Source organism: Scyliorhinus torazame, chromosome 16 (genome assembly GCF_047496885.1).
Source record: "Scyliorhinus torazame isolate Kashiwa2021f chromosome 16, sScyTor2.1, whole genome shotgun sequence".
Lineage (NCBI taxonomy): Eukaryota > Metazoa > Chordata > Chondrichthyes > Carcharhiniformes > Scyliorhinidae > Scyliorhinus > Scyliorhinus torazame.
The window spans coordinates 18,311,110-18,326,636 of NC_092722.1; the positions used below are offsets into that span (position 1 = coordinate 18,311,110).

Sequence of the window (15,527 nt, forward strand, 5' to 3'; positions counted from 1 at the left end):
GTGGTGAGTTCATTTACATAAACCAGAGCCTGAACGTGTGGGATAATTGACGTGGAAGGTGCAAGATTACAAAGTTATCCCATGCTGACTGGGAGCCATCTTGGAATACTGAGGTGGTAGGTACTTGGAATTATATGGCATTTAGATTTTAAAAATCTTACTATTGCAATTAAACAGAATAAATATTAAATTTAAAAAAAACGTAATCTAATACTGCCGTTGTCATGGAATCTAGTCGGGTTAATACGTGATGGTTGATTGCTTTAAAGCTGTTTAAATACTGAACTGACCGTAACACACTATATTACACACTTAATTACTGAGTCAAGTGATATGAAAGCAGGTTGTCATGGAGACAGCCAGCTTAGGTTGTTTCCCAGTGCTGCACCATCCCTGGTTTGCTCTCCATTTTATTTTTATTGTTCTTGTGCAGGAGAGAAAAAAAATATCAGTTAGTTTATCTGCAATCACTGGTCTACTGGCTTATATCGAGTTAGCTGTCCTCGGAGATTATTTTTAGATTGACCCTGCCTTCCATGGTGGTCTCCTAATGCCTCCTGAAAGTCAAGTGGTGACTACTCTTAAAGGACAGGGTCACCAACTCTGGGGGAAGAAAATATAGCACGCTCACCATGGGGGACGGTAAGAGGGGAGAGAGGGGGTGGGATGAGGTTAGGGGGGCTGAAGGAGCAGGGGAGTAGCTTCAACTGCAGGCTGGATCTCCAACCCTGCCCCCCCCCCCCCACCCTTCCGCCCACCCTCGCCCCGCCCAAAGTGTGCTGCCTCATGGCTGTATGGACTCCAGACTGCACGTTCTGTCACAGAACCATGCACGTTGGCAGACACCCAAATAAATCTGGGATAAATGGCATCCTGGGAGGGTCAGAGCCTGGACATGGGATGGAAAGCCGAATTCCTGGCCAGCCCCAGAAAATCCAGGACCATTGGTCACTTGGGCCGATTGTCCAAACAAGGAGTTTTGCAAACATGAATCAAAAGAGCCCAAACTGCAAGGCTTCCAATATGTGCCATATCCGTGGGAGGATTGACTCCATTGGACAACTGACCAAAAGACGTTACCGATGTTTAAAATTGTTCTTGTGTATTTTTAAGTCGAGGGGCTAATAACAGGGTGTGGTAGGTTGGAGGCTGTAAGAACCATAATTAGGAGAGAGAGTCAAGCTTGAACTCAGCAGAAATGGAGCAAGATGTGCCAGCAATCTGGGGCTTTAAAAGCCTGTATTGTCTGGGAGTTGAGGCCCTCCGTGTTGAGGTTCCTGGTAAAGAAGGTGCTGGAGGAGACGGTCTTTATTTCAGCATGGACAATTAAGAAGATGGAGGTTGGCACAGGGAAGCTGCAATATGGTCAAAAGCAAAGCATAAAGAGAGAGAGGGAGGGAGATGAAGGGGAAAAAACAAACAAGGAGACCTTAAGGACATAAGAAATAGGAGCAGGAGTAGGCCATTTGGCCCCTCGAGCCTGCCCCACCATTCACATGCTCTTCGATCTCAACTCCACATTTCAGCCCAGTCCCCATTTCCTTAGTGTCCACATTCTACCCAAACGTAGCCTTGAATATTCTCAACAACTGCACATCCTCTGAGGTAAAAAAATTCCAAAGATCACAACCCCTGAGTAAATAAATTCCTCCTCTCAATCTTAAATAGCTGGTACTATGCCCCCTAGTTCCAGACTTGAGAAACAGCCTCTCAGAATCTACACTGTCAAGCCCTAGCACAAGTCTTACGTTTAAATAAGATCACCTCTCATTCTTTTAACCATCAGAGAGTTATAGGTAAATTCGACTCAACCTCCATATAGGACAGACTTCTCATACCAGGAGTCAACCCAGTGATTTTTTTTTTTTTTTACTGCAACACCTCCCAAGTCAAGTCCATCTTCTCTATGGTACAGAAGCTAAATCTGTACATAGTACTCCAGCTGTGGTCTCAACACAATCCTGTATAATTGTAACAAAACTTGTATACTCCAACCCCCCCCCCCCCACTGGCAATATGGCCAACATTTGCCTTCCCAATGGGTAGCACGGTAGCACAAGTGGATAGCACTGTGGCTTCAAAGCGCCAGGGTCCCAGGTTCGATTCCCTGCTGGGTCACTGGCTGTGCGGAGTCTGCATGTTCTCCCCATGTCGTCGTGGGTTTCCTCCGGGTGCTCCAGTTTCCTCCCACAGTCCAAAGGCGTGCAGGTTAGGTGGATTGGCCATGATAGATTGACCTTAGTGACCAAAAAGGTTAGGAGGGGGTTATTGGGTTACGGGGATAGGGTGGAAGTGAGGGCTTAAGTGGGTCGGTGCAGACTCGATGGGCCGAATGGCCTCCTTCTGCACTGTATGTTCTATGTACTTCTATGTAATTACTGGCTGTATTTGGATATTAACTTTGTTGTAGTTCCGATGAAAGGTCACAGACCTGAAATCTTAACTCTATTTCTCTCGCCAAAGATGCTGCCAGACCTGTTGAATATTTCCAGCATTTTTGTTTTTATTTCAGATTGCCAGCATCTGTTTTTTGGGGGGGATTTGCACCAACTTGTGTTTCTTGTACAAGGACACCCAAAGCCCTCTAAACACCAACATTTATACGTTTTTCACCATTTTTAAAAAATCATATTTTCCGTTCTTCTTATCAGTGAATAACCTCACATTTTCCCATATTATACTCCACCTGCCATCTTCTTGACTATTCAGTTAGCTTGTCTATATCTCTTTGTGTCCTCCTCACAGCTTACTGTCCCACCTGACTTGGTATTATCAGCAAACTTAGATGAAGGGACCCAAGAGTAATGTATCCAAGTTTAGGTAGATTGTAAATAACTGAAGCCCCTTTACTGATCCTTACAGCAGCTAGAGCAGTAATAGCCTGCCAACTTGAAAATGCCATGTTCATCCCTACCCTCTGCTTTCTAGCTGTTAACCAATTCTCCATCCATGCTAAAAATTACCTTCAAACGTCACAAACCCCTTAGTTGGTGTAACAATCTATTATTGGACACCTTAGTGAATGCTTTTTAAATATCCATGCCAGGGTGCCATATGACAAAGTTTTATTCTTAACTACTTGGTAACCTATCAAACTTATTTTTTTCACAATTTTATTCAATCACTCGGTTATGGTTCTGTCCAAGCCATGTAATCTCCAACATGATATGCAGGGCAGAGATCAATCACCAAGTCCCAGCCTGCCAGAATCTGGTTAAGTGAAGTAAGAATGCATGTCATCTACAATTGGTCAGTGATGGGAGGGCAAGGTAGACTGACTGACACTGAAGAGGGATTCAGTCTTGACCAGATAAATGAAGCCGGCTGTAATGGGAATCCCATGTCAAGGGAACATTCCTTCAATGCTATCCCCAGCTTGCCAATCTTCACCCTGAGCATCTGAGCAAACGCTAACACTTATAATCTTCTGTGGTGAGGAGTACGTTGAACTCCTCAATCCTCAGAATCTGCTCCTGAGCTCCTGTGTCATGGTTACATTATAGTGAATGAGAACTATTGGTGTCAGATTGCAAATGCCCACCTTATATTGAAAGGACGTGCACTGGTCAATGCACCAGGCCAGCTACCATATGGTGGGTGGATTCATGTATAACTTCCTTGGTCAATTATTTTCTTGCTTAGGTACCATGCTTAATATTCACTGTCCCGCCAAACGAGAACTCAGGGTCGCAATCTTTAATAATTTTGCCTTCCTGGAATTTGGTTTATAAAAATAAAATATATGTATATATAAAAAGGTGAAGTCTTGAAGGTATCAAAAATGATTTCAACACCCAGAGTTTGAGCTTGTTCACTGTTCAGGAATTCAGACCTTCGCTGTCTGACGAGGGTCAAAAGCTATGGGTGGGTTTGAATATCTTACAGCAACGCCTGGATCTTCAGCCCAATAGGAGGCTGGATCCTAAAGTCCATCAGCATTTTCACTTTTTATCAAAATAGCGCTGTTCAGAATAATGACGGGGGCTCACGGCCGTTCCTCCGAATTTCCGATTGTAGTTGCACCACTTCATCGTTTTGCTTCCAGCAGTATCTCTGAAAGGTTGCTTTGACGGGCAGGGGGTAGAACGTGCAGAAGCAGTCTCGTTGGCACTGGTCAGACTGAGGGCCGGCTTCACGCTCGCTTAAGTGACAATAACCCTGATGCTGTGTCCGTTGCCACATTTCCTTGACGTGCAGGTCACAGGTGGTGCGGTGGTTTGGGAGGCCCTCCTGGAACCAGAGAGCACAAGGTGAGGTACGAACATCAGCCCAACTTACATCTACAGACCAACCCATCTAATGCCTGCATGGAACTTTTCTAATCACTGTGTTAACCAGAAAGTTAACAGGCATAATCTCTAGCCTCAATTGACAAAGTAGGAACTTGCATTTCAATAGCAACTTACATAATCTCAGGACATCCATAACTCTAATGAAGTACTTTTTAAAGTGTAGTCGTTGTTGTAATACACAAAACACAAGAGCCAATGTGTGCATGGCAAGCTTCCACATAGAGCAAGAAATTAGACCAATGGGCGATAGTCTGTTCCCGTGATGCTGATTGAGGGATAAGTATTGTCCAGGACACCGGGGAGACTTCTCCCACTCTTTAAATGGTGCCATGGGTTCTTTTACATCCACTTGAGAGGGCAGCCAGGGCCTCTTTTAATATCTCATCTGAAAGATGACACCACTGACCGAGCAGAACTCCCGTGGATTCTATATTCAGCAGTGGGACGTGAACCTACAATGCTTGTATTCAGAGCCAAGGTACCAAACCACACCTAACACCTAGTTAGCTTATTGTAGCAGGAGCAGAATTGATCAGTCCTGCGAAAAATGATAGTCTTGGAGCTTGGGCTGTTCGGGGAAGATGTCAGAAACCACTTCTTCACAAAAAGGGCAGAGTCAATTTGGAACTCTTCCCACAGAAACCTGATGTGGAGAGGAGGTGGTTCAATTGAAAATTTCAAAACTGACGTTGATTGTTTTTTGCTCGGCAAGGTTATGGAAAGCGGGTCGATAGAGTTAAGATCAGCCACAATCTGATTAAATCGAGGGGTTGAATGGATGAAGAGTTGGTGAGATGAGTTACCACACCAGGCCGGGTTAAACCCAGTCCAACATGAAGATTCCTCCCCAGGTGCTGTTAAGGATGCCGACAAGTCCCAGATTAATTTCTACCTCTGTCTCAACCAGCAAGCAATTGGTGAAGGGAAAAACTTTGATTTAGAATGAAAGGCACCTTTACCTTCGTCGCAGGTAGGCCCAGACCAATCATACAGGCAGGTACAGTGTCCATTCCGAGAGTCACAGCGAGCATTATTGGAACATCTGCAGCTCAAGGAGCAATTGGGGCCATAGCGATTGGCTCGGCAATCTGAGGAGGACAAGCAATCAATTACGTACTAACTGCAGTTTCTGCTGGAATTTCAACTTCTTCAAACCTTTAACACACAGGTGGCCATGCATATGCCGCCCTGTGTAACGCTCTCTCTTGTTCAGGGTCCTGGTGGTCCCACATCTGCATCCCACTGTCAACCAGTCGACAGGCAATCTTTACATGTTGAGGAGAGATTTGAGATGCCGGGACTATTTCTTCTGAAGAAGTGAAGGCTACTTTAAGAGAAAGAGAATAACTAAGGGAAAGATGGGCCGATCAGAAGGGATATGATAGCACTGGAAAGGGTGCAGCAGAAATTTACCAGGATGTTGACTGGGCTAGCTAAGAAGAGAGATTCTATCGAGTGGGTTTCTTTCCTTGGCGTAGAGGAGACGAGGGGGGACATGGTTGAGATGTATTAAATTATATGGGGACAGGAAGATGAAAGAAACATTTTCCTTTGGTGGGTGGAGGGATCAATGACCAGGGGCATAGATTTAAGGAGCAGGAGGTTTAGAGGGGATGTGAGGAAAATCTTTTTCCCCCCAGAGGGTGGCGGGAGTTTGGAACTCGCTGCCTGGAAGGGTGGTGGAGGCAGAGACCCTCATAAATTTTAAGAAGTATTTAGATGTGCACTTGCGATGCCAAGGCACACAAGGCTATGGGCCAAATGCTGGAAGATGGCATTAGAATAAGGCGGTTGTGATGTGATGGGTCGAAGAGCCTTTTCTGTGATGTAGACCTCTGTGACTCTATGACTTGTTTCCCCTAGCTGAGGAGTCAATTAGCAGGGGGCATAGATTTAATATGATTGGTATAAGGATTAAAGGGGACATGAGGAAAAGCTTTTTCACCCACAGGGTGGTGAGTGCCTGGAATTCACTGCCTAAGATGGTGGTTGAGGCTGGAATGCTCAGCTCATTAACAAAGGTACCTGGATCGCCACCTGAAGTGCTGGAACCTGCAAGGCTATGGACTAGGTGCTGGAAAGTGGGATTAAAATGAACAATTAGTTTATTTTTAAATTGTTGTATAGCGCTGACATAATGGTCTGAATTGCAATTTAAAATTGACCACTGGGAGTAAAGAGGGATCAGGACAATTTATTTTATACAGAGCACTGAGCCTGAAATGCTATGACATAGAGTAATGTGTAATACTCACCAATATCACACCTACTGCCAGTTTTCCCTGGGGGACAGAGGCACTGTCCTGTCGCAGGTACACAGGGTGCACCTCCCTCACAGTCACACAGCTGCTGGCATTGCTCCCCGTATTGTCCCTCCTCGCATCCTACAGCACCCCCAGGAAAACAAAACCAGTCAGATGGCTCAGTCCCTCAATGGCAGGGTGGCTGTGGGGGCTGGCTGCACAGGCCAATTAACTGCAAGGCAGGCACATGCCCTTCATGTAACCTCAGAATCGCAAACAGTCCCTGTGCCTTTAGGGAAGGTAGCACAACTCTCTAGCCCATGTGGAAAGGCAGTTAGCTCCAGTTACCTTGAACAGAGGCCACATCATCCCAATTTGTGTGATATATGAATCACAGAGCTTCACAGGGCGCTGCCAGAGTTAACATTTGCTTTCCAAGTATCTGAGGTTTTCGTTGGTTATCTGACCAATTTGCTGACGGCATTGAGAACAGCCCTTTCCAAATTTCCAGGTCCACAATAGAGTTTAGGAGAAAGTTGCCTCGTTTCTAAGGCTTGAGCAAAAATGTCTGGTCCTACCCAGCGCAGGAATCGTCGCGAGTGGGACGGACAACCTTTTTTTTGGAAATATTTTTATTAAAACTTTTAAATAATTTTAGTACAAAACCTACAAAAACACAGATTAGCAATTAAACAGTAAGAGTAACCCTCCCCAATCCCTCTTCCCTCACAAAGTAAAACTTAGTTACTAAGTTATAATAATAATCTTTATTAGTGTCACAAGTAGGCTTACATTAACACTACAATGAAGTTACTGTGAAATTCCCCTCGTCGCCACATTCCGGCACCTGTTCGGATACACTGAGGTAGAATTCAGAATGTCCAATTCACCTAACAGCACGTCTTTCGGGACTTGTGGGGGAAACCGGAGCACCCGGAGGAAACCCACGCAGAGATGGGGAGAACATGCAGACTCCGCACAGATAGTGACCCAAGGGGGAATCGAACCTGGGATCCTGGAGCTATGAAGCAACAGTGCAAACCACTGTGCTACCATGCTGCCCCGCCCACCCTGTTCCCCCGCTTCCCCAAGAGCCAACAGTGACCAGCTCTTTAAAGTACATTATAAACAGCAACTATCTGCAGTAAAACCCTTCCACGGTAAACTTAACCTTCCTGAGATGTAAAAAGTCCATCAAGTCACCCAGCTATGCCGAGGCGCTTGACGGTGTAATCGACCTCCAGCCCATGAGGATCCGTCTCCTTGCCACCAGTGAGGCAAAGGCCAGGACGTCTGCCCCCGCACCCAGCCAGAGCTCCAGCACATCCATAACCCCAAAAATCGCCACCAATGGGCAAGGCTCCAACAAAATGTTCAGGATTGCCAGCATAGTATCTCCAGAAGTCAGTCAGCTTTGAGCACGACCAGAACATGTGCGCATGATGTGCTGGGCCCCCCAGACACCGATCGCATCGATCATCCACACCTTCAAAAAATCAACCCATTCTAGTCTTCGTACGGTGTGCTTGGAACACCACTTTCAGCTGGATAAGACCAGGCCTCGCACAGGACAAGGTCGAGTTCATCCTCCTCAACACCTCACTCCAAACCTCCTCCTCCAAGAGCAGACCCAGCTCCTCCGTCCACTTTACCTTCACACCCTCAACAGGGGCCGCCTCCTCCCCCATCATCCGCTGGTATATACCCGCCGTGCTGGCCACCTCCGAACCAGAGCTGGATCAGATCCTCTCGAGCAAGTTGGAGGCTGCTTCATCAGAAAGTACTAATTTGGGCAGATAGGGGTCAGCCTAGAGGGGGGAGTTGCCTCCAGATTATTAACGTGGATACTACTACCAAGTTAGACAAATATTTCTTTGGTGCCACCGGTAATGGAGCTGATACCAGCGCTGCTAAGCTTGCTCCCCTCACAGACTCTACCTCCACCCGAACCCAAAGCTCATCCGAATCTCTGGACCACTCTTGTACCTTTTCAGCATTAGCTGCCCAATAGTAGTATTGAAAGTTTGGCAAGGCTAAGCCCCTTAATTGTCTCTCCCTCTGGAACAACGTCCTCCTGATCCTTGGGCTCTTACCTGCCCAAATAAACCCAGTCACCAGACAGTCAATCTCTCTGAAACAAACCTTGGGTAAGAATATCGGACGGCACTGGAATAAGAATAAAAATCTCGGTAAGATGTTCATTTTAACCGATTTCACTCAGCCCGCCAGGGCAGGAATTCCCGGTCTCGGGGTGGGCATGACCAGAAAATTCCGCCCTTGGTTGCTAAGGCTCTGTGGCTGCATGTGTCCCAAAGGTGGACAGTAGCCCTAAGGCCAGGTCATGTGGTCCATTCAACTTTGTTTGGAGGGAAAAGGGGAGGGGCAGCTAATGACGCAATAACATTTTACCGTGGCCATAACCAAAGAATGCTTTGCTAGAACTATTACCTTTTTCACAGTGGTCTCCATGGTAACCAGTTGAACACACGCACTGTCCAGTCACAGGGTCACATTCTCCATTTTTGCAGTCACACAAACGCTGACAGTTTGGTCCGTGAAATCCAGGTGGACAAACTGGAAACAGATACACGCCAACACTCAGATTAGCCGAGAAAAGACAAAACTAGACATCTCAAAAGTGCTACAAATGTTGTGCCAGAGGCACATCACACTGTGTCTGCCACCCTCCATCCCTCAGAGTGCCAACCTTGACTTGCTTCAGGAGATGATTCACTCAGTACATTTTTGCCTGCCAAAGTCACCAAAAATAGTGCCATGGCTCAGTGGGTTGGACACTTACTCTGTTGTCATCATTGTGGGAGATGTTGAGGCCGTCTTGGGTTAGGATCAATAGAGACTGCTGAAGGCAAAGCTGTTGGTAAACATTACTTTTATTAAACATTCTTCTAACTTTATCCAGGACAGGGATTAGCACGAGGCTTCACATAGAACCATCCCTCAGTAAGCTCTGCTGTCATGTGATCTTACATCACTGATCATGTGGACTGCCTCTTTACATATTTAACAGTGACCCTTCACACTACATTACACTTGCTTTGGAGTCAGAATGGCCTGGGTTCAAGCCCCATTCTAGAGACTTGGACACAAACTGTTAATGCAATTTGTGCAGTACTGAAGGAGTGCTACATTGCCGTTTGGAAGAGACATTAAACCAAACCCCATTTGCTCTCTCATGGGGTTGTAAAAGATCCCAATACACCAATAGAGGGAAAGAACAAGGCAATCTTGCTGGTATCCTGTTCTGTTTCTGCACTGGCAAATGTGTGCCATTCCTTACCATTAAAGCTGGATTCCCAGCGTCAGTATGGGACACACGACTCACTCCTCAAACAAAACGTGACTGTTAAATCACTGTAACTCCTGCCACTGCACTGGAATAGGAAGTCAGTGCTGCTGACTTCGACCCCCCCCCCCCCCCCCCCCACCCCCCTCACTGCCCTGGTTTCCCTAACCCCGAACTCCCAACCATTCGACACATTACACGTTGCACTTCTTCACCTCTCTCGCCACTCCCCGTCAAGGTGGCGAGGGCTCAAGTATTGGTAGGCAGGGCAGAGAGTGGGAGGTGAGTGGGGTGGCGAATGAGGTAGTGATCAGCAGGCATGTAAAACATCGTTCTTCGATAGAGGCAGCTACCCGAGATGTTGCGGCCAGTGACATCGCAGGCACTGTGACTGTATGTGCAGTGAGTGCGCCCCCTACATTTGCAGTGGCAGCAAACGCAGCCTTGTTAAAAATCCTTTTGTTCAATTCCTGGACATTTTGGTTCATAAAGTGAATGCCGAATGTTATTTGTGAACTGCCATCGTTGGACTGCAAATAAATGACTAAATCTCCAGTGGATGCAAAACAAAGCAGCAGATGGCGATATTGTACAATTAATGTAACTTTGCGCCCTTCTACAATGGAGGTTATGGTGTAGCAAAGGGTGAAGCCATTAAACCCCTCAGTCAACATTGGCCAAGGCTGTGTCCAGAGTCCAGGCTGACTCTTGTTCAACCGTTTCTACTGCACAACTTGCAACCCCCTGCAGAATAAAGAATCATTCCAAATCCCCTTTAACTTGGTGTTCCATTTCTCAAGTTCTCATACCATAAAATGATACAATATCCATACCAACTAATCCATTGTATCTGTGCTAGCTCATGATGTGTTTGAATAAGTTGAGCTGATCGACAGACATCAGTTCTGCCATTACCTTATCACCTATCCACCGCTGAGATCCCCAGCCATTTCCACTGGTATTTTAATTTGCTTAAATTCTGAACCCACCTTCCTTTTGTGAGACCCATTCTTCATCCCCTAAAAGGGGATCCTGCTATTCCTCCGGCCACCTTTCACTCCAGTTGCACATTAAAAAAATATAAGAGCAGGTCTTTCCATAGAATATCCTTCCAGTCCTAGCTTCACTAACCATAGTGTCCATTTAGCCCTCTATTCCCAGACAACCGTCACACCAAAACCAGCATAGGCCTTGCTCTCCTCAGCTCTTAGCTTGGTGTTCCTTAGCTCTGTCTCACACTTTACGTGCTCTCTCAGGATTTCTTCAATTAGGTATTTCTTGTAACAGTCCCCTCCCACCCAACCCAATTCCACCCTCATCTGGAAGTGTTTGCAATATTCCCAGTTACAAGTACAGTAGTGCGGTGGCTATGTGATTGGGCAGTAATCTCACAGAAGAAGTTTGGGAATTTGAACTGGTTCACTGAAGTCCTTTTACAAAAGGGAACTATTACGCAGTCTGGCCGATGTGTGACGACAGTTGTACAATGGCATGGCTGAATCTTAACTGCCCTCTGAAGCATAGAATCATCGAATTTACTGTGCGAAGGAGGCCATTTGTCCCATCGAGTCTGCACCGGCCCTTGGGAAGAGCACCTTACTTAAACCCATGTCTCCACCCCATTCCCGTAACCCAGTAACCCCACCTAACCTTCTGGACACTCAGGGGCAAATTAGCATGGCCAATCCACTTAACCTGCACATCTTTGGACTGTGGGAGGAAACCGGAGCACCGGCGGAAACCCACGCAGACACAGGGAGAAAGTACAAACTCCACACAGACAGTCACCTGAAGCCGGAATTGAACCCAGGACCCTAGAGCTGCGAGGTAACAGTGCCAACCACTGTGCTACCATGCCGCCCACAGTTGTGCAAAACTACTCAATTGAACCAAGACTTCGCGGTGTTTAAAAAGAGGCCCACCACCGCCTTCTTCTGAAGAGCAACTGGGAGAGGAAAATTAAATGCTTGCCTTGCCAGTGACACCCCACTTGCTCAAGAATGAATAATAAAAAGTAATTTCTGCCCTCAGGTTCGCTATCACCCACGATGCCCAGTGTCCTTTCAGATGTTCCCGTCAACTTACCGTGCTCACAGTTGTGCCCATAATACCCTCGCGCACACTGGCAGTACCCGGTCACACGGCTGCAGGTCCCATTATTATGGCAGACACAGTCCAGCTGGCAGTTTGCACCGAATTTCCCAAGGGGGCACTCTGGAAAAGATAAAAGCAAAAATGGGGAATGCCGATTCTGTGAATTCTTAATCTAAATCGGCAGCAAGAAATATGTTTGACAGAAAGCAAAATACTGCAGATGCTGGAAATATGAAATAATAACAGAAAATACTCAGCAGATCAGGCAACATCTTCGGAGAGAGCAACCGTTTAAGTTTCAGGTCGGTGGCCTTTAGTCAGAGCTGGAAGATGTTAGGAATGTAACAGTGTATAAGCAAGTACAAAGACAGGGGCTCTAAACTGAAGAGAATGTTGACAAGAAATGCCGCAGAAGAACAACCATTAAAAATAAAATTGGCAACACAATTTACGTGTGTTTGTCTTGCTGCCACGTTTTTCATCCAATTTTCTCTACTGTTTCTCATTCCCTCTGCTTCTATCATTGACTTGTTTACTGTCTCTCCTCTCTCTCTCTGTCTCTATCTCTTCCTTGCTTTTTTCCCGTCTGTGTCTCACTCTCTGCTTTGTTTTGTGATGAAGCTAAGACGTCAGCCGTGGATCAGCTTTCTCACCCGAGTCAGAACTTGATGTGTTCAAGCCCCGCTCCAGAAACCTAAGCTTGTGCTTTGGGTTGGCGCTCCAGTGCAGTGCCAGGAGGGGGGCGGGGGGGGGGGGTGCTGCAGTGTAGGGGATCCTCAGCCAGAGGTGCTATCCTCACAGGATAGCCTTTAGGAGCTGAGTGTTCTACTCCTGCACCTCTGATCCCATGCTTAAATTGCTCTTTCTGATGGTTCTGTCGATTCAGTGAATTCAGTGTTCATTTTTTTTTGGGAGGCAAAAGCAACTTATTTTTAAAGGAAGAGGTTTTATGCGCTGGAAACCAACTTGCAATGCCTGTTTGCAGCCTGTGAAAAGCACGGACCTTGAAAATTAACCGCCGACAGAGGAAAAAATCCAAACCAGGTTGCCAACCCTGGTCGTATTCCTGAAGGTTTCAACATATGACCTCCAACACCCCACCTAATTAAACAACCTATATTCACAATCTTTTTAAATTAACAACTAGTAATTGTTCAAAGAAAATTTAAAAAGTACACAATTCCTTTCTCGTCCCCGATGATTTTGCTGTTGGGATGCTCGCAGAAGCTCAATTGATAATTCCTGGAGTCTCCAGGGGAATCCTGGAGGGTTGGCAACCTGAATATTAGTGACAAGGAAATCCGCTCTTGAGGTTCTGTACACTGAATGTTATAATGTTTATTTTCAATTTATAGTTGATTTCAGATCAAGTTTAACGACAAATTTAAAATTCTGTTTTTTGCAACAATTGTCCTCAAATCTACACAGAGCTCTTCCTTTCAGTTCCTTTAGGCTCTTGTTGAATGTACAACGTACTCACCTTGTCCACACCGGGGCCCAGTCCAGCCCAGCCCACAGGAACAGGAGCCGTTGACCCGGTTGCACAATCCTCCATTCCTGCACGTGCAGCTATAACGACATCCCTCACCAAACCTGCCTTTAGGGCACACTGCACAGACAAGATAGTGGTACCGTTACCAAACAAATTCCAACATCACTGAGCAACAAAGAGCCTGAGATTCAAGCTGCAAACTCATTCAGGTTTCAATTCACTTTCTCAGACCAGGTGCGGTCAGATTAAGTGTTGATGTCACTTTGTGATCAGTTCCATGGATTATTTGGACATTCGAAAGGCTGGTGATTATCTGCTACAGTTCCACATGTGGGAGATGTTTGGACACTGCAATGTTGTAAGATCACTGTTGACTTTCCCCATTGAACAATAGCCTTTTATACATTTTGCTTCCTCCATAAGTACGTCCGCATGGAGACTCACACATGAATAAAACAAGGGAGAGACCAGTTTACATAGTCTGATTCCATGGGTGGTGCTGAATGACATGTGAGATCCTATGAGTGGACCTGAATGCACATGTATAAACTCATGGTACAGCTGCTGGCACACACATGTAAAACTTTAGATGCAGTCTTTAACTCCAAAAATGGTCCAACATCAGTCTGATGCCTAACTGGGTAGTTGGTCACCCAGTCGGGCATGCATTGGAATGACTTGCTCTCCAGTCTGTCAGATATCAAGGGGCGAATGGCAAGGGCACATCATGCAGCCTCTGGATCACAATTTACTTACCGTGCTGACATTGAAAACCAGTCCTGCCTGGTGGGCAAATGCATCTTCCAGTCACATGGTCACACTTCGCACCTTCCCCACAGGAACAGGTCACGGCACAGTCCATACCGTAGTAACCAGAGGGACAGGCTGTAGGCAGAAACCAGATCTAGCTTTAACCTGATGCAACCCAGCTTTTCTCTATGAACCAGAATAGATAGAATCACACAGATTTATGGCACAGATAGAGACCATTCAGCCCATTGCATTCACATCACTCACTGTAAGAGATATCTACTTAGTCCCATTCACCTATTCCTCCTCCACGTTTTGCTTTTTCAAATATTTATCCACCTCTTGGGCGAAATTCTCCCCCAACGGCGCGATGTCCGCCGACTGGCGCCAAAAACGGCGCCAATCGGACGGGCATCGCGCCGGCCCAAAGGTGCGGAATGCTCCGCATCTTTGTAGGCCGAGCCCCAACATTGAGGGGCTAGGCCGACGCCGGAGGGATTTCCGCCCCGCCAACTGGCGGAAATGGCGTTTGTTGCCCCGCCAGCTGGCGGAAATGGCGTTTGGTGCCTCGCCAGCTGGCGCGGAAATGCGGCGCATGCGCGGGAGCGTCAGCGGCCGCTAACAGTTTCCCGCGCATGCGCAATGGGGAGAGTCTCTTCCGCCTCCGCCATGGTGGAGGCCGTGGCGGAGGCGGAAGGGAAAGAGTGCCCCCACGGCACAGGCCCGCCCGCGGATCGGTGGGCCCCGATCGCGGGCCAGGCCACCGTGGGGACACCCCCCCGGGGGCAGATCGCCCCGCGCCCCCCCCAGGACTCCGGAGCCCGTCCACGCCGCCTGGTCCCGCCGGTAAATACCAGCTTTGATTTACGCCGGCGGGACAGGCAATTTCTGGGCGGGACTTCGGCCCATCCGTGCCGGAGAATTGAGCGGGGGGTCCCGCCAACCGGCGCGGCCCGATTCCCGCCCCCGCCCAATCTCCGGTACCGGAGACTTCGGCGGGGGCGGGATTCACGGCGGCCAACGGCCATTCTCCGACCCGGCGGGGGGGGTCGGAGAATGACGCCCCTTATTCAGAACCTGGGGCGGGATTCTCCGACCCCCCGCGGCGGGAATCGCACCACGCCGGTCTGCGAGCCCCCCCCCACCGGCGATTCTCCGGCCCGCAATGGGCCGAAGTCCTGCTGCTGGAATGTCAGTCCCGTCGGTGAGAATCAAACCACCTCTCTTACCGGCGGGACCAGGCGGTGCGGGCGGGCTCCGGGGTCCTGCGGGGGGGCGCAGGGCGATCTGGCCCACGGGTGCTGTGGGGGCACTCTTTTCCCTCCGCCTCGGCCACAGCCTTCACCGTGGCC

General features: G+C 47.7%; 1 protein-coding gene across 2 annotated transcripts in view; it reads right to left on the minus strand.

The window, feature by feature from the left end:
* Positions 1 to 768: 768 nt before the first annotated feature.
* LOC140392612 (uncharacterized) overlaps positions 769 to 15,527 on the minus strand; it is a 518,519-nt gene continuing 503,760 nt past the window's right edge. For both annotated transcript variants that reach the window (XM_072478033.1, XM_072478034.1), the window contains 7 exons: positions 14,182 to 14,310; positions 13,414 to 13,542; positions 11,925 to 12,053; positions 8,984 to 9,109; positions 6,548 to 6,676; positions 5,252 to 5,380; positions 769 to 4,230 (listed from right to left, as the gene is read on the minus strand). In XM_072478033.1, coding sequence (XP_072334134.1) covers positions 4,199 to 4,230; positions 5,252 to 5,380; positions 6,548 to 6,676; positions 8,984 to 9,109; positions 11,925 to 12,053; positions 13,414 to 13,542; positions 14,182 to 14,310 — 803 coding nt within the window. In that variant the 3' untranslated portion in view covers positions 769 to 4,198. The remainder of the gene's footprint in view (positions 4,231 to 5,251; positions 5,381 to 6,547; positions 6,677 to 8,983; positions 9,110 to 11,924; positions 12,054 to 13,413; positions 13,543 to 14,181; positions 14,311 to 15,527) is intronic.